The 26170-nt window shown below is 40.2% G+C and overlaps 1 protein-coding gene across 7 annotated transcripts in view; it reads left to right on the forward strand.

Annotated features, from left to right (window-relative positions):
• The window catches only part of IMPG1 (interphotoreceptor matrix proteoglycan 1), a 151897-nt gene that overhangs the window by 54353 nt on the left and 71374 nt on the right, over positions 1-26170 (forward strand). For all 7 annotated transcript variants that reach the window (XR_014807981.1, XM_021092283.2, XM_084964689.1 and 4 more), the window contains 4 exons: positions 869-889; positions 2506-2753; positions 4176-4252; positions 6183-6261. Coding sequence is in view for 6 of the 7 variants with exons in the window: in XM_021092283.2 (XP_020947942.1) it covers positions 869-889; positions 2506-2753; positions 4176-4252; positions 6183-6261 (425 nt within the window). In the remaining variant the exon portion in view is untranslated. The remainder of the gene's footprint in view (positions 1-868; positions 890-2505; positions 2754-4175; positions 4253-6182; positions 6262-26170) is intronic.

Here is a 26170-nt window from a genome sequence, read left to right on the forward strand (position 1 = left end):
GTATATCTTCTATGCTACATTCGTGTATATGACCAGAGAAGTTCAAAATGTGTTTGTCAGTCTGGTGACCAAATATCCCTTTTTTCTGGCACAAACAGGTAGTGGTATGTCAAAATGAGCCCAGGCTTATGGTTGTGCTGGCCAGAGTTTGAATCCTGACTCTGCCACTTTCCAGCTCACAATCTTGCCCCTCTCTGCATCTTCCCTTATATATAAAATGCATATTGCATTGTTGAAAAGATTAAATAAAGATGCCTATAAACTGCCTGCAACAGACCACTCTGTAAACAGGAAACAGGTGTTTGTTTTTCCTGCAAACCTGTTCCATGGTGAATTGTACATTCCCTTAAGGCTTCCTGATTAAAGCAATTCAAAAAACAATCAGTCAACAAAACTCCAGTTCCAGGGTCCAGTCACAGACAAATTACTTTCAGGAAAAAAACTAATCATTTAATGCCTTTCAGGGGATGAGAAATCTATTTATAAAATACTTACAAAATAAAACTCTTTGGCACTACACAACCAAGAACCTAAGATGTATAGGCTATATTTGCACCCTTTGTAGAAGAAATTATAAAGAAGTCAAAGAGTTTAAGAAGAAGACAAAAAGTACTAATAAGCTTTGAATTGAGGCTCAAATCCTAATGAGAAACATCATATACTGTTTACTTCCTTGGATCTGTGTGGTTCTCAAAATTTCTGTTCAAATTGCCATCCAATGCCACTTTATATATTTCCTTCAATCCTCTGGGATACCATGAAAAAAAAATCTCTTTTTTGTATATGAATATATTTATTGAATGTCTCAATAAATTTCATGAAAATTCTTTCTCTTTTGCATGTTCCCATTGTGCTCAATGAAATGAAGACCAAAGAAAGAAAAAGATGGGTAATTTGAACTTTTTTTTAGTGTTTTGAAATATGGTACATTTTCCTCCATACATTTATATGCTAATCTTTTACAGATTATTTTTACACATAAAATCTGGGCTAACCCAGACTTTTTACTGGTATTTTATGTAAATGGGAGTCATTGATCAGTTGCTCCTTAGAAGAAAAGAACTTTTGAATCAAAATCACTAGGTGAGATAAGCAGGTAAAACTAATCAGCTGAACTGTGTTCTATAAAACTCAAAAGTGTTTCAAAAGAAATACATTAAAACACATATCTGTGTTGCAAGCATGTTTTAACAATGTCTTAAACGTCATTTGCGATGGGAAGTTGGCTGAATGCACACTCATACATGCAACTAGCCTTAGTCTGAACTAAAGCAGAGAAACATTTGCTCCTTGGATCCAAGGTCAGTATGAATGGGGAAAGGGCCCACTGTACCTTGGAGAGCTCAGTAATAGGAATCCAGCTTCAGCTCCTGTAATTGACTGGAAATAAACAGCTATAGACACTGAGTGATTGTGTGGTCAAAGAAATGCCAAGAATACACATTATCTGTTCCTGTGGCCTTTAAAATATTTTTGTGTCCCTCCGTGTAGATTTATGGCATAAACTAAAAGGTAAAACCTAATCCTAGAGGACAGATCTAGAGAAAATCCTATTTCATTTTTACATGCAGAAAGGTGCTGAATCAATAAATAAAATTATAAATGCAGTTAATCCTGAACCACTTCCCTTTCGCTTTTCTCCCATCTCCCTTCTAAGATGTTATTGTAAAAGCAACTTGAGGGAAGAGATTATGTTGGTTTTTTTGGTTGTTATTTTTTGTCTTTTTTGTCTTTTCTAGAGCTGCACCCGCAGCATATGGAGGTTCCCAGGCTAGGGGTCTAATTGGAGCTGTAACCACTGGCCTATGCCACAGCCATAGCAATGCCAGATCCGAGCCGCGTCTGCAACCTATACCACATCTCACGGCAACGCCAGATCCTTAACCCACTGAGCAAGGCCAGGGATCGAACCCGCAACGTCCTGGTTCCTAATTGGGTTTGCTAACCACTGAGCCACGACAGGAACTCCAAGTTTTATTTTTTTTAATTAAAAAATACTTCTTGAAAAAAGTAGAAAAGAAAAAGCCTTGAGAACTGAAGCTCTGGCTTGATTACAACATGAGCATACTATTGTCTCACTGCTATAGCCTACATTTCTGTTTCATGAACCTTCCTAAAGGAGGCTATTTGTAGAAAAAAGATAATTCATTCTTCTTGCTGATTAGCACTTACAAGACCACCAAAAACACCAGCAGCTCATGACAACACTTTTTCACAAAGACCTAAAGTAAAAAAATCTGTGGTCAGTTGATCTAGTTACTAGTACCCTCTTCAAGCTGGATTTATCTGCCAGGCTGACATTCTATTTCAGAGCTAAAATATATGTCAAAGCTTTTTCACCTTTCAAATTTCTGAGAAATAATGAAATTAGTTTCATGTGATATTTTTAAAGAGTCCATCAGGAAAGAGATTGGAGCTGTCCTGGAGTTTGTAGCCAGATAGGGATGCCCTTTACAAGGCGTATCACAATGGCTTTGGGTGTGACATGTCCTCTGTTGTCTACAGCTCACGCTCTACAGAGATGCAACTTACAGCCATCTTTAAGAGAGACAAGGCAGAAACAAAACGTCCTGCAGGTGACCTCCTGTCTTTCGATTCCAACAAAATTGAAGGTGAAGGAGACCTTCGTGGAACAATGGAGGAGGGCAGGCAAACAGAAATCTACCCCACGGCTTTAGACCTCAGAAAGCTGATCAGCAGAGCACTTGAGGAAGACCAGTCCTTGGATTTGGGGACTATTCAGTTCACTGATGGTCAGTGATGATTTCATAGGTCTGAACTCATCCTCATTCTGACAGAGATGAGGAGGTGTGACTGTCTCAAGGTCACAGTCACTTTAACCATGAGTAGATCATCTCTGTGACAGGCACATCATGTATGGTATCATTTCAGTCTTTCCTCAGTGCCTCCTGGGTCTCATTTGATGAGTCTTTCATGACTACTTCACACCAAAAATAGCTCTAGGGGAGCCAAGGTTTTCAATTCAGTCCCACTCAACCACTGACATCCAGGGGAGCCCCAGTGGAGAGAACAAACCAGGGAGAGTTCTGTTCCCCAGCACAGGCCAGATTCCCTCATCTAGTACAATGATCCGGGCCCAGAAGGAAAAAGATGGCACATTCAAATCAGGATAATTTGAGAAGAGTTTGATAAAAGGACTATTTACAGAGATTTCCCTAATCTTCAAAGGATCAGGGCAGTTCCCTGGGGCTAGAAGTAGCAAGGCCCCAATACTACCTCCAGGCTGGAAAGGTTGAGTGGTGAGCTAAGCCCTCCCAGGACAAGGAGCAAGGAACCATGGATATAGTCCATATAATCAACCTTCTGGGGAAGGGGTAGTGCAGGGAAAAGAGAGTGGACCTAAGGAAATCAACAGGTAATCAGGCTCACTCAGGATCCTCAGAGGGGGCCTGGAGGAACTCCGGAGCCTAGAAATTTTGAGTGCACCCAGTACTCTTAACATAAATGATGGGCACTGGAAATGCCATTTTAGTATGACATGGCAGGAAACTGTCATTCTCTGTCAGTTCTATTTCTGTAGTTCAGATAGTCAAACTCAACTCTGGGAAACTTTACAAAGGTCCCTTGGGACGAGATGCAGGGCAGTAAGAATGTCAGTAGACATTAAAATCCTCCTAGTTATTTTTGAATTTCTAGGCCAGGGACATTCTGTGAACTTCACACTCATCTCTGAGACCATCTGGTCCTCTGCGTTGGTCTCTTGATTGAAATGCAAAGGTACAGTAACCTGAGAACTGGGCTTCAGGCCGGAAGTAGGACCCAAAAGGACCCACAAGGACCCACAAACAGTCCATGGTTCCAGCATTTATTCTAGCTGTTTCTTTGTCAGCTTAGTACTATTTTTATCCCCACTAGCCCAGCCAATCCTGCTGCCTTTCATGTACAACGAAACCAAACACCCTAAAAACCCACTTTCATAGCTGTTCTTATAACAGACATACAAGATGCACCTCTTCCATCTATCTTCCTGTATATCAATCAGATCAACGACCACTGGTTTTCCCGATGCTGATTTCTGGGTGATTGGTCGTACCACTTCTTAAGAACCAATTACTGCCATGTTTTCCAACCCTCACTGTGTTACTGACCCAACCACAGAAGGAAAAAAAGAAAATGAGAGAAACAGTCAATCCTTGTGATTTTTTCACCCACAGAAATTGTTGAGTCACTGGCAGGCCTCGATCCTGACACCCAGTCAGTGCTGCCCACATTCCTTGCTGACATCACAAAGGTGAGCATTCTGTCCTTCTGTCCGTCAAATAGGAACAAAGCCTCAAAACCTTCCATTGGGAAAAAATGAGCTTAAGGACTGAACAGAGTAGAATTCCCTCTGCAATGCTAAATATTCTTCTCTGTGTTATACAGGCAGAACAAGCTTACCCCTTTCCAGTGTCTATAGTAATAAAATAAAATACCACTTGCATTTCAAATATCTTAAATTCAAAATTTTCTTCAACATAGAGCTTTGTTTTAATTAAAGTCAAGAATTGCTGATTTTGATCAAATTCATGTTCATGAACTGAAAAGAATATTTAAAGCAGAATATATTATTTAACTTTGACTTTCTGGAATAAATATAAGCATAAAGATAATTTATAAGTTTGTTCTCAAGTCTTAAGGTTTTATCCATATATTTATTTATAGTGGGTTGTAAGTATAAATTAATGTCTTAGAAAGCACATAATGAATTCCGTAATAATTTTTGAGTTTTATTTTCTTTTTATACCCACACTCATGGTATATGGAAGTTCCTGGGCTAGGGATCTAATCAAAGCTGCAGGCCTACCCAGCCACAGCAACACAGGATCTGAGCCACATCTGCAAACTACATCACAGATTGTGGCAACACCAGATCCTTAAGCCCACTGAGCAAGGCCAGGGATTAAACCCACATCCTCATGGGCACTATGTCAGGTTCTTAACTTGATTAGTCACAATGGGAAACCCTGTATTTTATTTAAAGCTCTGTCCAGTTACACTAAAAGTTGTCATTGCAGTGTTCATAAATGGAAGTGCTAAGCTCTGTTCCCTTTTTGTTTGTTTGTTTGTTTGTTTGTTTGTTTAGGGCCACACCTGTAGCATGTGGAAATTCCTGGGCTAGGGGTTGAATTGGAGCTGCAGCTGCCAGCCTACACCACAATGATAGCAGCACAGGATCTGAGCCTCGTCTGCAACCTACACCACAGCTCAACCCGGATCCTCAATCCACTGAGTGAGGCCAGGGATTGAACCTGCATCCTCTTGGATACTAGTCAGATTCATTACTGCCGAGCCACATTGGGAACTCCTTTCCCTTTTTTTTTTTTTTTTTTTTTTTTGTCTTTTTGAGGGCTGCGTCTGTGGCATATGGTGGTTCCCAGGCTAGGGGTCCAATCGGAGCTGTTGCTGCCAGCCTAGCCAGAGCCACAGCAACGCCAGATCCAAGCCACGTCTGCAACCTACACTACAGCTCATGGAAATGCCATTTCCTTAACCCAGTGAGCGAGGCCAGGGATCGAATCTGCAACCTCATGGTTCCTAGTCAGATTCATTTCCACTGTGCCATGATGGGAACTCCCCTTTCCCCTGTTTAAATGAAAGAATTCATAAATTCAAAAATGAGGAGTTCCCGTCGTGGCACAGTGGAAACGAATCCAACTAGGAACCATGAAGTGGGTTCGATTCCTGGCCTCATTCAGGGGGTTAAGGGTCTGGCATCATCGTGAGGTGTGGTGTAGGTCACAGACTCAGCTCGGATCCTGAGTTGCTCTGGCTGTGGTGTAGGCTGGCAGCTACAGCTCCGATTAGACCCCTAGCCTGGGAACCTCCATATGCCACAGATGCAGCCTTAAAAACACCAAAATAAAATAAAATAAAATAAAATAAAATAAAATAAAATAAAATAAAATAAATTCAAAAATGATTGACATGTTTCAAAGATTTTTATTAGTTAACCCTTCACAAGTAGACTTGGTTAGCTAAGGAGACAATATATCATGTTTTATTACTGTGTCAACATGAATTTTCATTTCAGGACAGTTTCTGTATCAGAACCCATAGTAGATTCAAGTCAACTACAAGATGATTTGCTTAAATTTAAATGAAAAGATACAGAGGATAGCTCTTTTCATAACAGAGAAATGTCCCTTGTCAACATCCGCTTTTCTAAATTCACCCTTCAGGATGCTACTCTGAGTCCAGAACGCCCCCTTGGTCAACCTTGGCTGGAGACAGTGGACAGAGCAGGATACATTTTATCTGGTGAGTTGTTTCCCGCAGAATCTATGTTGGATGACAACATCCTCTTTGAGGATTCTGCCTATGGCACTACCTCAAAGACCAATGATAAAGTCCTCTTTAACCCAGGAGGGGGTTGGCTCCCACTAGCAGTTCCAACAGAAGAGCCATCCACTGAACCACCTTCTGAAAATGAGGTCACTCTCAGCATCCTTCCCTCAGCTCTAACCTTCAGTCCCACCGAGAGCACCAACAGCCCTGTCCTGATGGATCAGGACACCAAACCAGCTTCTGATGAAGCTGAAACCAAAGCAGCATCAACTGCTGCCCACACAGAACAGCCATCCCTACTGGGCTTCAAACCTGAGAATCTTTCAAGACAAGGTAAGTCCTAAAGCCCAGGTCCACAATCTATATGGCAACAGAGGACTGGGCCCTTACAATCCCATTTGATTTACTTTTACTGTCTCTTCTGCTCTCTGTGCTTCTTTAATGTCCATTAGCACATGTCTAATTGATAAATAAGGATGACAGTAAACATTGAAATCCTCATGGTTCACTTATAAATTTTCAAAAATGTTTAACTTTGAGACAGTATGTTCAAACTTTCTCACAGTTAAAGAGAAATCTTTGTCCATGTATGAAGGCTTTAGGGGGGGATAAAAAGAGTCTTCTGCAGAAGAGTCTTTTTTTAGTGCAAGAGGTAGCTGATATAGTGGCCTCAGGAATATCTGTGTTCCCACTTTATATAGCTCCCTGGTGAAACTGTAACTGAAAATGTCTATAAGGAAGCATGAAGCCCAGGATATAATGCTGATAAAGATGCACTTTGACTCTAAGTGCAAATGCCAGTGTAGATTTGTTGCGGCTGATGTTAATAGGTTTTTTACTGTTTTTGTTAGGGCTCTCTCTACAACATTCTATGAATTTTGAGTGGTCTACTTCATTCCTATTTTCCCCATAAACCTCATGTGACATTAGTCTGCAGTTTTATTGAATACAAGGTTTTTTACAAAACCATATATGGCATGATAGCAAAACCACCTATACAGTTGATATTTGGTTTATGTGATTACCAGGGAATAAAATGTTAACCACATAGTACAGTCATCTATTTCTGCATTACAAAGTATGCCTAAAGTTAGTGCCTTAAAACTGCAACCATTTATTTTGCCCATAAATCTGGAATTTGGGCAGGGATCAGGTTCTGCCCCACATTGTGTCAGCTCAAGTATCTCACTCAGCTGGTGTTGAAGCTCTTTTGTAGAGAGTGTTTACTCATATGACTGAAAAATCAGTGCCCAAACCAAAGCTGCTGGCTGGGGGCATCATATCTTATCTAGGGGGCCTCTCCAAGGGGCTGCTTGAGCTTCCTCTCAGCATGGCAGCTGGGTTCAATGAGTCATCATCACAAGAGAAAAAAGTGGAAGGTACCAATCTCTTCAGGACCCAGAAACAGTGTCGCTTCACATATAATGACTAAGCAGCATATAGTCCATCTTGATGAATGAGGAAGGAACATAGACCTTATCTCTTTTTTTTAATTCAAGTATAATTGATTTACAATGTGGTGTTAATTTCTGCTACATGGCAAAGTGATTCAGATATACAAATGTAATATATATATATACACACGTGTTCTTTTTTAATATTCTTTGCCATTAGGGTTTATCAATAGGACATTGAATATAGTTCTCTGTGCTATACAGTAGGACCTTGTTATTTATCCCTTTGGGGTACAATAGCTTACATCTGCTAACCCCAACTTCCCACTCCACCACTCTCCCAACCCCCTCCCACTTGGCAACTGCAAGTCTGTTCTCCTTGTCCATATTAGATCTTATCTCTTGATGAAAGAAGTAGCAAAGAATTTACGGAGATGTCTCTACTGATCCCTGCCCAAATTCCAGACTTACGGGCAAAATAAATTTTTGTTTTAAGGCACTAACCACAATCCACATCAACCACTATTTGACTTTTAAATCACTTAAAACTTGATTGGATAAAACAAAACAAACCACCTTTTGGTGACATGATTGATGGTAAATGTTCATTGGATTCCTTTATTTCGTTGCAATATCACAAAATCTCATTATAAGGTCAGCATATCGGGTATATTAATAAAAATGGTACTATATCTGTGATGAAAGTATTATTGTATTTTCAAAGTTGCTTTATTGTTTTTATTTTATGTATACATTCCTTCCAGTCATGAATGTACCATAGAACACTAAGGCTAGAAGAAATTTTAGATATACTCTAGTTAAGCTATATGTTTCATAGGTGGGAGAACCAAGGAGATGTGAAGTGCCTGCCTCAAATTCACACTGTATCTGGACGCAAAGCCAGGAACATCATCCAAGTTTCTTCCACCTACTACACTGTTTGACCTTCTTAACCCCATCATTTAAAAATATGTATTCCCTTAAATTTGCTTTGCCCTCAGTGATAAATGAAGACCAGTTAGGAAATATTCCTGAAAAAAGGCACCCCCCTCATATATGTGGAAAGGGGAGGAAAAAAGAGCAGCTCTCGCTAAGACCAAGGCTTTCCTCTCTCATAAAATGGTCTGGGTAGGTGACAAACAGGACTCCAGAGTTCTGCACCCTGGCATCACTGAGATCATTTTAGTCTGAAAAATTTTAAGTTTAGTGTCACCAAACACCCACTAAGCCATTAAAATCTCCATAATGTACTCATAGAAATCTCTCAGCTTAAGTAGTTTAATGTAGCAGTTAATCCCCTGAGATAAAGTACTTGCAAAACATGCTTCTAGAACACTAAATGAATTGATACCTATCTTGTATCAAATTCCAAGTTCTTCTGTTTTTTTTTTTTCAGGTAGTTAATCCCATTCTTTTTTGAAGAGCCAGTTATCTGTTAAGATCACTCTATTTCACAAAAGTGAGAGCCATAAACCTACAGTAAAAACTCAACATTCTGTTCTCCACATAACATACATCCAGCTCATTCAAAAATAATAGCAAATCACCAGGATAGAATTCTGTGTCTTTTGGTTTGGTTTGGCTTACATGTATGTAGGCAGCAATACATTTTCCCTTTTGTTCATTAGAATGATGATCAGATCTCTCAAAAATCAAGCTCTTTAGTGTTCTCCCTCCCAAATTACAGGTTTTTTTTCACTTGCCAGACATTCTCTGCAAGATACAAGCCAGGTCACTCAATCAATTGCAGTATTTCAATGGTAAAGAAGCAAAGTCTGGGCAGAGCTATTCTGCTACTGAACATTGTTTTGTCTATTATTCCCCTGCATTCGTCTGGGCTTTCTGGAGAGACAAAACCAGTAGGATATTATAGAGACAGAGATGTAAGGAATTGGTTATAGCCTGGAATGCCCCAAATCTGCGATCAGCAAGGTGGAGAAGCAGGAGCATCACTGGTTAAGTGCCAGTTTGAGTCTGAGACCAAAAGCAAAAGTGGAACAGTGTTCCACCTCAAAGACATTCAGGCAGAGAGAGTGAATCCCACTTCTTAGCCATTTTTGTCCTACTGAGGCCTCCAACAGTTTGCAGTGAGGCCCATCTACATTAGGGAGGAACTGGCTTTCCTCAGTCTACTAGTACAAATCTTAATCTCATCCTGAAACACCCTCACAGACACACCCAGACAGAGTTTAGCTAAATATCGGGGCACCCTGTGGTCCAGTCAAATTAGCCATCACATCCCCCAGCTAAGTAATGAGTCCATGTCATCACACATCTCTGACTTTTCTTAGTCTCACCTCAGGCTTTGACTCCATTGAAAGGAATCAGTGAGATGAGCTACACTGAATAAACCCATTAAAGAACCCAACTGCTAATGTTCTGTGAGGGCAAGGACTTGGTCTGTCTGTACTCATTGCAGTATCTTCACTATCAAGCCAGATGCTTGGAAAGTCCAGATAGGCAAATCATATATGGTAAATGAATTAAAGGAGTAAATGCACAAATTTATGTCCTAACACCGCCATGAAAGTCATGGTTGATGGGAAAATTTGATCATTCCCCTTTTTGCTCTACTTGGTAAGAAGCTCAGAGACAGCCAAGTAAGTGGTCCAGAAACAGTCATCAGCTACCTATTCTGGTTGTAATCTCTCATCCATATTCATGCTATTGTAGCATTGCACAATTATTTTCTCTCGTGCTTATAATGCCCATCCATCCTAGCCTGATTACCCCCCATTCACCCTTTAAGTTCCAACTCCTCTGTGTAGCTTTCCCCAATTGCTATCTGAAAAAAACTCATAATTACCATTTTCCCCTGACTCTAAAACAAAAACTCATATACCTCCATCAAACATTTACCATTCAGTATCGAAATTATCAGTATGGGATCCCTTCAAGGCCGACTTCCAGAAGTGAAAGAATGTATTCTTATACCTTTTTTAAAACTCCTGCACTGAGAACAGTGTCTGGCACATGCTTGGGTTTTATAACTGTGTGTTACCATGGTTAACTTTACTGGGCCTATCGGTGTTTTTGGTGTTGGACTATACACTTCTGCCCATGTCAGTCCTCATGCAACTCCAGAGCCTCACCAACCTCACATGAAAGGTGATCTTCCTCAGTGGTGAATATTTTTGTCAAAACAAGAATCTGAGCATCTTTAACCAGCTCCACCACATGGGAGGCACTAACTACTACAGTGATTCATGTGGAGGAAATATGCACCAAGCCTCTCTCCTGGCCAAAAAATTTTATATCCTGACACTCAGCCAGAAGGGCCTGGCTAAGGTGTTATTCAAATGCTTCCACTTTAGGATGAAAGGATAATAGTTAAGACAGAAAGATTTTAAGGAAAACACAGCTGAACTTTTCACCACTGGGGTCAATATTTTTGCCTTTTCTTCTTTATACTCCTAAATCGAGGAACAGACAGTAAGTGTTCCAAGCAGGGATGTACTGCTTATAAAAGTAGTTCAGAGGAGATCCCACTGTGGCACAGTGCATTAAGAATCTGATTGCATCAGCTCAGGTCACTGTGGAGGCACAAGTTCAATCCCCAGTCCACAAAGTGGGTTAAGAATCCAGCATTGCCTCAGCTATGGAGTAGGTCGCAGCTTCAGCTGAGATTCAATCCCTGGCCCAGGAACTTCCATGTGTCAAGGGTGCAGCCATAAAAAAAAAAAGTTCAGAGAGGCCAGATGACATGGGAAAATGTCTCCTCAAAGAAGAAAGGGACAGCCATTCAACAGAGATTGAACTCCATCCATATCTATACCATGTTCCCAACGCCCAGAGAAAGCTGAGAAGTGAAGTCCTTCCAACTCCCCAGTTGGATGATCCTAGATTTAACCTAGATGAGAGATAGTGCTGTACTCTAAATTTTGTATTTGGGACACTCAGTGCCCTGTCTCAAATTTTATATTTGGGACATTCAGTGCCCTGTCTTTCTTTTCTGTCTTTCTGTCTCAAAAGAAAGAGTGTTCCAACTTTCTATCGCCAGTTGAACTGATATCCTGTCTCCCTGCTGTAGTGCTGGTGAGCCCTGATCTCTCAGCCTCTCCTCAGTGACCACCCTTTTCCCAAGATCTTCCCAATTCCCTCCTCAAGGTATGATCTATTTTTTATGCAAAATAGTGGTCTGTTTAATCACTTTCTTTTTCGTTTTTTTAAAGTCTTATTGAAGATAGCTGTTTTACAATATTGTGATAATTTCTGCTGTACAACAAAGTTATGCAGTTATACATATAAACACATCCATTCTTTTTCAGATTATTTTCCCATATAGATTATCACAGAATATTGGGTAGAGTTCTCTAGGGCTCTATGGCAGGTCCCCACTGGCCAGCCATTCCATATACTACAGTGTGCATATGCCAGTCCCAAACCCCCAATCCATACCTTCCCTGCCTGTCCCCTTTGCTAACCATAAATTTTTCAAAGTCTGTGAATCTGTTTCTGTTCTGCAAATAACTTCATTTATATCTTTTTTTAAGATTCCACATGTAAGTGATATCATATGTTTGTCTTTCACTGTCTAATTTACTTCACTCAGAATGAAAATCTCTAAATTCATCCATGTTGCTACCAAAGTGAATGGCATTATTTCATTCTTTTCGTGGCTGAGTAATATTCCATTCCATACCACATCTTCTTTATCCATTTCACTGTTAATGGTCATTTAGGTAAATTCCATGTCTTGGCTATTGTAAAAAGTGCTGCAATGAACATTGGGTGCATGTATAATGATTATGCATATATATATACATATATATATACACACACACATTATATTTACATATATATAATGTATATATAGTGTGTGTGGGTGTGTGTGTGTGTGTGTGTGTGTGTGTGTGTGTGTATTGCTATTTAGGGCTGCACTCGCAGCACATGGAGGTTCCCAGGCCAAAGGTCAAATTGGAGCTACAGCTGCCAGCCTGCATCACAGCTACGACAACCCCAGATCCAAGCTGCTTCTGCAACCTACACCACAGCTCACAGCAACGCTGGATCCGTTGAGCAAGGCCAAGGATCAAAGCCACAACCTCATGGTTACCAGTCAGATTCATTTCTGCTGTGCCACAGTGGGAACTCCTTTATCTTTTTAAATTATGATTTTTTTCTCTGTATAAATGCCCAGCAATGGGATTGCTGCATCATATGATAGTTCTACATTTACTTGTTTTTGTTTTTGTTTTTGTTTTTGTTTTTACCAATTAGATTGTGATGATCATTGTACATACATTTAGTTTTTTTAGGAAACTCCATACTGTCCTCCACAGTGGTTGCACCAATTTACATTTCCACCAACAGTGTTGGAGGGTTCCCTGTTTTCCACATCATCTACAGCATTTATTGTTTGTAGACATTTTGATGATGGCCATTCTGACTGGTGTGAAGTGATACCTCATTGTAGTTTTGATTGCATTTCTCTAATAATTAGTGATATTGAGCATTTTTTCAGGTGCTTTTTGGCCATCTGTCTGTCTCCTTTGGAGAAATATTTGTTTAGATCTTCTGACCATTTATTAATTGTATTATTTCTTTTTTTAATTAAAGCTGTATGAGATGTTTGTTCATTTTGGAAATTAATCTTTTGTCGATCACTTCATTTGCAAAGGTTTTTTTTTTTCCCATTCTGTGGGTTGTCTTCTCATTTTGTTTATGATTCCCTTTGCTGCACAAAAACTTTTAAGTTTAATTAAGTCCCATTTGTTTATTTTTGTTTTTATTTTTATTACTCTAAGAGGTGGATCTGAAAAGATATTTCTACAGTTTATGTCAAAGAGGGTTCTGCCTATGTTTTCTTCTAAGAGTTTTATATTATCTGGTCTTTCATTTAGGTCTTTAATCCATTTTGAGTTTATTTTTGTGTATGGTGTTAGAGAATGTTTCTAATTTCAATCTTTTACATGTAGCTGTCCAGTTTTTCCAGCACCACTTATTGAAGAAAATGTCTTTTCTCCATTGTACATTCTTGCCTTCTTTGTTGTAGATTTGTTAACCATATGTGCATGCACTTATTTCTAGGCTTTTTATCCTGTTCCATTAATGTATATTTCTGTTTCTCTGTCAGTACCATACTGTTTTGATGACTATAGCTTGGTATTATAGTGTGAAGTCTGAGAGCCTGACTTCTCCAGCTTCAGTTTCCTTTCTCAGAATTGCTTTGGCTATTCAGGGTCTTTTGTGTTTCCATACAAATGTTAAATTTTTTTATCTATTTCTGTGAAAAATGACATTGGTACTTTGATAGGGGTTGCATTGAATCTGTAGAGTGCCTTGCATAGTAGAGTCATTTTGACAATGTTAATTCTTCCAATCCAAGAACATGATATATCTTTCCATCTGTTTGTGATATCTTCAGTTTCTTTCATCAGGGTCGTAAGTTTCCAGAGTATGGGTTTTTGCCTCCTTAGGTAGATTTATTCCTAGGTATCATTCTTTTTGATGTTATGGTAAATGAGATTATTTCCTTAATTTCTCTTTCTGATATTTTGTTGTTAGTGTATAGAAATGTGAAAGATTTCTGTGTATTAATTTTGTATCCGGCAACTTTACCAAATTCATTGATGAGCTCTAACACCCCTCTATGCCCACTTTCTTGAGGGTTTTTATCAGAAATAGGCATTGGATTTTGTCAAAAGCTTTTTCTGCATCTGTTGAGAAGATCATATGATTTTTATTCTTCAGTTTGTTAATGTAGTGTATCATACTGATTGATTTATGGGTATTGAAAAATCCTTCCACTGTTGGGATAAATCCCACTTGATGATGGTGTATGATCCTTTTGATGTATTGTTGGATTCAGTTTGCTAGTATTTTTGTTGAGGATATCAGCACCCATATTCATCTGTTATATTGGCCTGTAATTTTCTTTTCTTGTGATATCTTTGTCTGGTTTTGGTGTCAGGGTGATGGTAGTCTCATAGAATAAGTTGGGAGTGTTCCCTCTGCAATTTTTTGGAATAGTTTCAGGAAGATAGGTGTTAACTCTTCTCTAAATGTTTGATAAAATTCACCTGTAAAGCCATCTGAACCTGGACTTTTGTTCATTGGAAGTTCTTACATCACAGTTTCAATTTCAGTACTTGTGATTTGTCTGTTCATATTTTCTATTTCTTTCTGGTTCAGTCTTGGAAGATTGTACCTTTCTAAGAATGTGTCAGCCTCCTCTAGTTTGTCCATTTTATTGGCATATGGTTGCTTGTAGTAGTTTCTTATGATCCTTTGTATATCCGTGGTGTCAGTTGTAATTTCTCCTTTTTCATTCCAATTTTATTGATTTGAGTCCTCTCGTTTTTTCCTGATGATTCTGGCTGAAGTTTTATCAATTTTGCTGATCTTCTCAAAAAACCAGCTTTTAGTTTCATTGATCTTTTCTATTGTTTTCTTCATCTCTATTTCATTGATTTCTGCTCTGATCTTTATTTCTTTCCTTGTACTAACTTTAACTTTTGTTTGTTCTTCCTCTAGTTGCTTTAGGTGTAAGGTTAGGTTGTTTGAGATTTTTCTTGTTTCCTGAGGTAGGCTTGTATTACTACGAACTTCCCTCTTAGAACTGATTTTGCTGCATCCCATAGATTTTGGGTCATTTTGTTTTCATTTTTATTTGTCTCTATATATTGTTTGATTTCCTCTTTGGCTTCTTCAGTGATCCATTGGTTGTTTAGTAGCATATTGTTTAGTTTCCACGTGTTCATGTTTTTTGCAGTTTTTTTTTTTTCAGCTGATTTCTAGTCTCCATAGTGTTATGGTCATAAAAGATGCTTGATATGATTTCAGTTTTCTTAAATTTACCAAAGTTTGATTTTTGGCCCAGAGTATTATCTGTATTGCAGAATGGTCCATGTATGCTTAAGAGCAATGTGTATTCTGCTGCTTTCAGATGAAATGTTCTATAAATATCTATCAAATCCATGAGATCTAATGTATCAGGCCTGATTCCTTATTGATATTCTGTCTAGATGATCCATCCATTGATGTAAGTGGGGTGTTAAATTATTTAATTATTTTGTTATTGTTGATTTCTCCTTTTTTATGGCTGTTAGCAGTTGCCTTATATATTAAGGTTCTCCTATCCTGGGTGCATGTATATTTACAATCATTACATTTTCTTTTTTGATTGATCCTTTGATCCTGATGTAATGTCCTTCTTTGTTTCTTGTAATCATCTTTATTTTAAAGTCTATTTTGTCTGCTATGAGTATTGCTACTCCAGCTTTCTTTTGATTTCTAGTTATGTAGAATAGCTTTTTCCATCCTCTCACTTTTTGTCTGTATGTGTCCCTAGAACTGAAGTTGGTATCTTGTAAACAGCATATATATGGGTCTTATTTTTGTATCCATTCAGCCAGTCTATGTCTTTTTGTTGAAGCATTTAATCCATTTACCTTTAAGGTAATTATTGATATGTATGTTTTTAATGCCATTTTGTTAATTTTGTAAATTTGTTTTCGTTGGCCTTTTTTCTTGCCTTCTTTTGTTCTCTTCTCTGTGGTTTGAGACTACCTTTAGGATTTTGTTTGGATTTATTTTTCTTATTTGTGTGTGTCTCTATTGCAGATTTTTGGTTTGTTGTTAGCATGTATGTAGGAATATATATATACAAGATTGTTTTAGGTTGCTGGTATCTTGATTGCAAATGCATCTGCAATATCCTGCATTTATATTCTCCTCTCTCAAAATTGCTCATTTTGCTATCAGGTATGTGTGTGGATGATTTCCTACCATTACTATATGTTTGCCTTTACGGGTGAACCTTCTAATTTGTAATTTTCTTGTTTCTAGTTGTGGCCTTTTCTTTTCTGCTTAGAGAAGTTCCTTTGGCATTTGGTGTAAAGATGGTTTGGCAGTGCTGAATGCTTTTAGCTTTTGCTTGTCTGTAAATCTTTTGATTTCTCCATCAAATCTGAATGAGAGCCTTGCTAGGTAGAGTATTGTCACTTATAGATTTTGCCCTTTCATCACTTTAAGTATATTGTGCCTATTGTGTCACTCCCTTCTGGCCTGCAGAGTTTCTGTTGAAAAAAATCAGCTAACCTTATTGTGGTCCCCTTATATGTTATTTGTTGCCTTTGCCTACATGCTTTCAATATTTTCTCTTTGCCTTTAATTTTGGTCAATTTGACCAATATGTGTCTCAGGGTGTTTCTGCTTGGGTTTGTTATATATATTCATTATGCTTCCTGGAATTGAGTGAGTGATTCCTTTTCCATGTTAGGGAATTTTTTGGCCATTATCTCTTCAAATATTTCCTCTGGCATATTATCTCGCTCTTCTCTTCTGGCATCCCTATAATGTGGGCATTAAATTTTGTCCCAGAGTTCTCTTAGACTGTCCTATTTCTTTTTATTCTTTTTTCTTTATTCTGTTCAATGTCAGTGATTTCCACCAGGTTGTCTTTCACCTCACTTATTCATTCTTCTGCTTTCTGTATTCTGCTATTGATTCCTTCTAGAGAATTTTTCATTTTGGTTATTGTGTTGTTCATCTCTGCTTGTTTGTTTTTAAGCCTTATATTTCTTTGTTAAATGTTTCTTATAATTTCTCAATCTTTGCCTCCAGTTTTTTTTCCTAAGATCTTGGATCACCATTACTCTCATACTCTAAAGTCTTTTTCATGTAGGTTGCTTATCTCCAGTGCACTTAGCTGATTTTCTGGGGTTTTGTTTTGTTCCTTCATCAGACTCATATTTTGCTGACCTTCCATTTCGTCTGCCTTTCTGTATGGTCTCCTTTTTGCAGGTTGCAGAGGTGTAGCCTCTCTTGCTTCTGGTGTCTTCCCCCTGGTGAAAAAAGTTGATCCAGGTGCTTGTGCAGGCTTCCTGATGGGAGGGACTTGTGCCTGCCCACTGGTAGGTGGAGCTGAGTCTTGTCCCTCTGGTAGATGGGGCTTTGTCTCTGGATGTGATTAGAGGTGGATCGTTAGAGGACTTTAGGCAGCCTGTCTGCTGATGGATAGGAATGTGTTCCTACCCTGCTGATTGTTTGGCCAGAGGTGTTCCAGAACTGGAGCCTGCAAGCTCTTGGGTGGGGCCGGCCTCTTCCAAAATGGCAGCATCCAGGGGAGTTCATGCTGATGTTTATTCCCTGGGACCTCTTCCTCCATGTTCTGTCCCCACAGTGAGCCACAGCTGACTCCTACTTTCCCAGGAGACCCTCCAAGACTCACAGATAGGTCTGATCCAGATTCTTATGGCATCCCTGCTTTTTCCTGGAATCCAATGCACATGAGAGCCTGTGTGCACCCTCCAAGAGTGGAGTCTCTGTTTTCCCCAGTCCTGAAGCGTTCCTGCATACAAACCCTGCTGGTCTACAATGCCAAATTCCCAGGGGCTCCTATTCCCAGTGCCAGCCTGGGGAACCTGGCATGCGGTTTGGAACTCTCACTTCTGTGGGAAAGTCCCTCTTCCATGTAGTTATTTTTCAGTCTGTGGGTCACCCACTTGGTGAGGATGAGATTGCTTATATCACTAATGTACCCCTTTTACCATATCACTGTGGCTTCTTCTTTGTCTTTGGGTGTAGGATATATTTTTTGGTAGCTTCCAGTCTATTTTGTTGGTGGATGTTGAGAAGGTAGTTGTGATTTTAGTGTTTTCATGAGAGGACATGAGCTTGATTCCTTCTACTCCTCCATCTTGTCTGAAATCCTCTAATCTCTTTTAAACATTTTGTTGGATGGAGCCCACACATTTCTATGATAAATTCTGCCACTTCTTCAAGAGCAAAAGCGAGTAGAAGGAGTTGTCATAGAAATTGCATCTTTCCCTTTCTTCCACGTTCACAGTCCTTCTCGTGAAGACACTCATATGTACACTCAGATGATGCCTTGTACCAGGTGGTTTTCAGTAAATCTTGGCAACTTCATCTCACCTTGGCGCCACCATTTCTCCTTCCACCCTTCCTCAGAGAAGCTCTTTTTTTCTTCCATCCTACCACATACATCCATTTTCTAGTTTTGCCTTCTATGGCACTCATGTACATGGATTTCCCCAAGAGCTCCCTACAGCTTCTCCGCACATTTTCAGATAAGAGAATGGTCACCATTTGGGTGAATTCCAGAAGCACTGTAGGCCACAAAGCTGAGAAAACCCTTCATGTACCAATAAACCACAGAGTAAGAATGATCTCAACCATTTCACTTAGCTAGTTCGCTTAGCTGGGATGCTAGGATGCTGTTCTCATGCGTTTATTCTTTCATCAAATATTTGTGTTGTGCTTATTAGGTACTGGGGTTAAAATGGTGGACAAAGTAAATACACTCCATGACCATCATGGTTTGAGTCCCCCCCACAACTGATTCTGAGGTGAGGATTTGATGAAAAGGAGTTTGCTTCAGAGGCGATCCCTCAAAATCCAAGAAACAAGAAACTGAAATGGGAAAGGGAAGGAAACCAGTGCAGCCAGTTAGCCCTGTGATCACCAGAGCACATGGGAAGTGTGCTGGTAAATGGCAACCTATCTCAAAAAAAAAAAAAAAAAAAAGGAGCTATATATGTGTTTATACATACACACACACACACACAGAGAAGTTTATCATAAAATGTTGCTGTTACAAAGCAACATTTGTAACAGCAAATATTTTACATGTCCTGGAGTTCTCATCCTGACTCAGCGGAAATGAATCTTATAGTAATGATGAGGATGCACGTTCAATCCTTGGCCTTGCTCAGTAGGTTAAGGATCTGGTGTTACCATGAGCTGTAGTGTAGGTCACAGACATGGCTCATATCCTGTGTTGCTGTGGCTGTGGTATATGCCAGTAGCTACAGCTCCAATTTGACCCCTGCCCTGGGAACCTCCATATGCCACAGTGCATCTCTAAAAAAACAAAAATAGGAGTTCCTGTCATGGCGCAGTGGTTAACGAATCCGACTAGGAACCATGAGGTTCCGGGTTTGGTCCCTGCCCTTGCTTAGTGGGTTAACGATCCGGCGTTGCCGTGAGCTGTGGTGTAAGTTGCAGACGTGGCTTGGATCCTGCGTTGCTGTGGCTCTGGCATAGGCTGGTGGCTACAGCTCCAATTAGACCCCTAGCCTGGGAACCTCCATATGCTGCGGGAGCAGCCCAAGAGATGCCAAAAAGACCAAAAAAAAAAAAAAAGACAAAAATACATATATATGTACATGTCCTTTATTATCAATTCTATATAGCCAAGTGATTTTCCTATGGAAGTATGCTTAAACTGAAATCTGAATGACAAGGGCAAAAATAGCATTTGGAAAGGGACATGAAGCATGTTTGGGGCAGAAAGGAGTTGCAGAAGGTGAATGTAGGTGGCATATTAAAAGAAAGTGAAGAAAGCCAATGTGACTGGAGCACAGAGGAGTTAGGAAGAGTTAGAAAACAATGAAACTCAAGAACTATTGAGGTTTATAGCCCTGTTAAGAACATTGAAAGTGTCTTAAACATGAGAATGATGGGTAAGTTAAGAATGACACATCAAATTTGAATTCCAATAGATCTTCTGACTGCATTGTGGGGAACTGGGTGGAGGTAGGCAAATGCAAGCAATCAGAAGAGTCTTAATGGCAATCTGGGATGGAAATGTTGATGGGCTTGGGTAGTAGAAGAGGAGATGCATAAAAGTGGATTGGTTTGAGTGGTATTTAAGAGGTAAAACTTATGAAGAATTCTGAGGCCAAATGAGTGGCTTTAGCAAGAAAGCTTGGCCTGATTAATGGCTCATTAGTTGGTGCTGATCACAGGCTGTTACAGGCTCATTAGTTGGTGTTGATCACATATGTGCCTGCAGTGTCTGCCCTAGGTGAGTGAGCTGGTCTGGGCCATGCTCTCAGATGCCAAATGTTGCCTTCCTGTTACCACCTTATGTTCATGCAACCAGTGAGCACATCCTAGGAGATGCCAGCCTTAGCTTGTTCTCAGACCCTTGACATGGTCATTTTCATCATCGCTTTCTTTCATTTTTGCCGGTTTACACGTACATAATGAGGAAGATTTATAAGTATCCATCCTTAGCAATGCCTTTGATTGATCAGGCGAGTATTTCACAGGGGATAGTATTTTACAAAGAGAAGATGATAAATACAGAAAACTGTGCCACACAAACAGGTCGTCGTGATTCACAGGGACTCAGGATTTCTTTTTACATGCCACTTTGGAAACTATCTCCAGTAGTTTGTAGTTTTCTACATCTACAGTGTTAGGAGCACCCATACTCCAACCCATCTTGATTTAGATGTTCCATTCTAACCCCCCTGTGGCCTCCATTTGGTGTGGTTTTATATTTTCTGTTTTGTGAATCTATCATATTTTTCAATTTGGGTTTATCACCTGCACTGTATGCCCTCACTTCTTGGGATGGCCACTGACACACCACAGGAGCTTTGTCCGTATCTTACTCACTGGAGCTGCAGGGCCAGCCCCTCACCAGCACCGGAAAATCAGCTCAGGAAGACATGTGCCCCCTGCGGCAGGCTCTGAGTATGCAGACACTAGCTCAGTTGTTATCTTTCACACATGATGCCACTGAAACAATTAAAATAAACCCAGGAGTTCCGTTGTTGCTCAGCAGTTAACAAACCCTACTAGCATCCATGAGGACACAGAGTCTGTATGTGGCCTTGCTCAGTGGGTTAAGGATCCAGCGTTACCCTGAGCTATGGCATAGATCCCAGATGCGGCTCAGATCCCGTATCACTGTGGCTGTGGTGCAGGCCAGTGGCTTCAGCTCCAATTTGACCCATAGCCTGGGAACTTCCATATGCCCCAGGTGTGGCCCTAAAAAGACAAAAAAACAAAAAAATAAAATAAACCCAATGAGCTTGAGCCCAGGGATCACCCCTTATTGGAAAAGAGCTCTCAAGGCGAATGTCTCTGCATGAATAAGTCCTTAAGCACATTTCAGAATTCAACCTTGATGACAATTTCAGCAGAAATCTTAACTTTAAAACATATCATTCACTTATCATGTGTTGACAAAGTGTTCAGAAAAAAAAAGAGATAAGACAAAAGGAAGAGATTAAGTTGACAGTACACAGGGAAAATACTGAAGTAACTCTATCTTTAGGCTATGAATACAGTGTCACATGTGTGATGTCTCCAATTTTAATTTAGGGGTAAATTAAAATTTCACGTTAGGGAACTCAATTATAATAATGACACAACTCTTTAGCAGAGCTGCTGAATGAGCAGACCATGGATCTAAAAGGAAGGTTAAGTTCACACTGCACTTTCCATCTCTTTCCTTTGTTTGAGACCTACACCCAAGAAATAGAAAATATTGGAGTTCCCGTCGTGGCGCAGTGGTTAACGAATCCGACTAGGAACCATGAGGTTTCGGGTTCGGTCCCTGCCCTTGCTCAGTGGGTTAACGATCCGGCGTTGCCGTGAGCTGTGGTGTAGGTCGCAGACGCAGCTCGGATCCCACGTTGCTGTGGCTCTGGCGTAGGCTGGTGGCTACAGCTCCGATTTGACCCCTAGCCTGGGAACCTCCATATGCTGCGGGAGCAGCCCAAGAAATAGCTAAAAAGACAAAAAAAAAACAAAAAAACAAACAAAAAAAATAGAAAATATAAAATTTTATGTATAAAATATAAAGACTACTTAAAAATTTTCTGGGCTAAACGTATATGTGCAACTGTCTTAAGTCAGAAGGACCTGTATCAGTGAGAAGCGGAGGACTCAAAGAAGACATATGTGAGCCCCAGGGGGACCACAGGAGTTTGCCAAAGAAAAGGGAGCTGGCCCTCCAGGCAGAACAAGTTTCTGGAGCAAAGATGCAGAGGTTGGAGATTCAGGGAGGAGGGTAGAGAAGTAAGTAGGGAAAGGGCATATATCAAGTGAGGCCGTAGAGTCAGACAAAAAGCTTTTGTTCTGAGTTTTCGGGAAATCAAGGGGAATGGTGAAATGGGACTTAGGAAAGTTAGTCAGGCTACAGGGTGGTGGAGGAAAAAGGAGGACAGTGAGTGACTTTCTCCCAAATCTAGTAGAAAGCTGTGGGAGCATAGCAGAGGGTAGAACAAAGAAGAGATGCATGATATTTTACTAAAATAAAATATAAACCAGGGCTAATCGTGGATGGAGAAGAGTGGGTTGAGATCTGGGTCACCGTGAGATTGAACTTCTCCATTGGGATCTGTGCAACACAGGAGACAGCAAATTTCTTCTCATCCTGAAGTTTAAAACTCTCTCCCTCCCCGCCTGTGTGTATCTCTCCCTCCCTCCCTGTGTATGTTTCTCTCTCCTTCCCTCTCTCTCCCTCTCTCCCTCTTTCTCCCCCATCTGTCTCTCTGTCTCTCTCCCCCACCCCACCATCTCTCTCTCTTTGAAAAATCTGTACAAGTCAGAGAATAGGGATTTTCTAATATGCATTGGGAAGGCCCCCTCTTAAGTAGTTGGAATTTCATATAGAAGTGAGTTAAATGTTCAGTATGTGTATTTGTCAGGGTTCTTCAGAGAAACTGAACCCATTGGGCATGTGTGTGTGTGTGTGTGGGTGGGTGGGTGTGTGTGTGTAGAAGAGAGAGAGAGATTGATTTTAAGGGCTTGACTCATGCAATTTTGATGGCAGGTCCAAAATCAGCAGGGTAGCCTTGTAGGCCATAGACCTAGGGAATAAGTCTGCTGACAAAATTTCTATTTCCTCTGGGGAGGTCAGTTTTATTTTGTTTTATTTTTTATTTTTATTTTCATTTTTTGCTTTCTAGGGCTGTGCCCAGGGCATACTGATGTTCTCAGGCTAAAGTCAAATCAGAGCTACAGCTGCTGGCCTACATCACAGCACACGGCAATGCTGGGTCCTTAACCCACTGAGAGAGGCCAGGGATCAAGCTCGTGTCTTCATGGAAACTAGTCAGGTTCATTATTACTGAGCCATGATGGGAACACCCTGTTTTATTTCTTTAATTAAGGACTTCAGCTGATTGGATGAGGCTCTCCCACATTAGAGAAAGTAATTTGCACAAAGTCTGCTGACTTCACAGAAGCAGCTAGAATAATGTCTGACCAAAAATCTGGGTACCATGGCCTAGTGTCATGCATAAAATTAACCATCATAGTATCTTTGAATGAGCTCAGCATAGTACGTAACAAACAGAGGGTGCTTTATACATTAGGTCAGCAGGAAAAGATGCAAAGCCAGGACTAGAATGGTGAGAACTGGGTCATAATCTGACGGTTCATCTGGCGCAGAAGGGGAGCAGAGTTGCCTGATGGAATGCCCTTAATCATAATGCAAAGGGTGTGTTTGTCATCAGTGATAATAGGTGATGAGGATTTATGGACCTGGAAAGAGGCTGGGGGGTTGGAGGGCCAGGAAATATATAGTAGAGAGAACACTGTCCAGAATAAAGCCATGGAGAAGGAGGCCCTGGGCGGGGGGGGGGGCAGAGGTGAGGTGGTCAGAGTGACATCTATCCAATTCTATCATCATCCATTCCCACAAGGGTGTCACCTCTCTAGTGACTGGGATACGGCATATTCCTAGTTACTGGATTTCTGCTGCCTGACCCACACAAGGTAATACTGAATTAGGCTGGGAAGGCAAACATTTCTGAACCTCTTTTGCCCATTTTTATAGACAATATAAGGCACCGATTGGGCAAATGGTCTGAAGCCAGAGAGTAACCAGAAGCAGACAAGTCACCTTTGAGATGATAGGGAAGGACTGTCCCCTTGGGTCCTGCTGGGGGAAATCTCAGGTTTACAATATGCTCAGCATTTTAATCAAAGAAGCAACTCTCTCGCATTGAGGAAAAGTGACATTTTAGCTATCCTAAGGGAGAAAGAACTAAAGCATTTATAAGGGGATTGGGAGTCATGGACGGAAACTCCTATGGATGGTTCCTCCAGGTTTTAAATTTTAAGAAGATGAAACTGAATTTCTAAAGGCATCAGGAGATTACAAGCTGCATGTAGTGATCAGTTTCTAGAAGGGGAGTCTACACAGGCAACTGAGCAAGTGGGTCATGGCCATGCACTTCTGCTCAAAATGACAGGTCACATCATCCATATGACCTTAAAAATGTAAATGTCAGGAAAATGGAACTTTGGTCTTTAAATAGATCCCATTCACGTCAAAGAGAATTTAATATCTTTTGGCCACTGAATAAACCAAAAGATAAGAGGATTTCCAGTTTCTTCTACCTCTGTTTTTCTGCTTGGCAATGAATAAGATAGAAAAATAACAACTATCCTGTTACTTGGCAAGTTCTCTATATTGTCAGGTTAAGTACAGTCTTTGCCAGAGTATGTGTATTGGCTTTATGCTACGTGGAATGTTGAAACAAGTGCTAATCCAGAGGACTTTTATAAAATGCTCACAAAATATCATCCAAAGGCAGCATTTTCAAAACTTAACAAATTTCATTTATGATGGAACAAAAAAAAAAAAAACATTGAAAAGAAGTCAATGAATATGTCTACTTGTATTTGTCTGTTTGCTTTGAATGAGCAACTTTAGATTTTAAGAAAATTCATCTCTTTAGATGCTCAGTCCAGACTTTCATTCTGGAGGATAACAAATTTCCTGTAGAGTTGAGTCTTTCCATGGGAGTTTGCCTTCATTTTGGTCAAGCCCTTCAGTTGTGTATTTGTGACATTCTTGAATAATCTTTCAGTAGATTTCTTCAGTTTGAAAGCCAGCACTACTCAAGGGTACTAAGAAAATGAGGTGTATTACTTTTTAAGTATCTTTTGTATATTAAACATAAGCAGAGCTAGTTGGACAGGATGGTTTCTAATATTTTCTGAATATTAAAAAAAAAAAAAGGAGTTCCCGTCGTGGCGCAGTGGTTAACGAATCCGACTAGGAACCATGAGGTTGCGGGTTCGATCCCTGCCCTTGCTCAGTGGGTTAACGATCCGGCGTTGCCGTGAGCTGTGGTGTAGGTTGCAGACGCGGCTCGGATCCCGCGTTGCTGTGGCTCTGGCGTTGGCCGGTGGCTACAGCTCCGATTCAACCCCTAGCCTGGGAACCTCCATATGCCGCGGGAGCGGCCCAAGAAATAGCAACAATAACAACAACAACAGCAAAAAGACAAAAAGACAAAAAAAACAAAAAAACAAAAAAAAACCTTAGCAAGAAATATCACAGCTGGGAGAACTAGACAGTGGAGAGAAGGAGGAAGGCCATGGAAAGGAAAATAAGAAAGAATACAACTGAAGTAGCTTCCTTTTTTTTTTTTTTTTTTTTTTTTTTTGCTTTGTAGGGCCTCACCCATGACATATGGAATTTCCCAGACTAGGGGTCGAATCAGCACTACAGCTGCCGGCCTGCACCACAGCCACAGCAACTCAGGATCCGAGCCATATCTATGACCTACACCACAGCTCATGGTAACGGCTGGATCCCTGAACCACTGAACGAAGCCAGGGATGGAACCCACATCTTCATGAATACTAATCAGATTTGTTTCCACTGTGCCATGATGGGAGCTCCCGAAATAGCTTTCTTTTTTAAAAACCTTTATTATTTTTAATTTAACTTTATTGGAGTATAGTTGATTTACAGTGTTGTATTA

The sequence above is a fragment of the Sus scrofa genome, chromosome 1, assembly GCF_054392235.1.
Source record: "Sus scrofa isolate SSC_HxYL_T2T_F1_AM1 chromosome 1, Sscrofa_HxYL_maternal_Yorkshire_Landrace_v2.0, whole genome shotgun sequence".
Lineage (NCBI taxonomy): Eukaryota > Metazoa > Chordata > Mammalia > Artiodactyla > Suidae > Sus > Sus scrofa.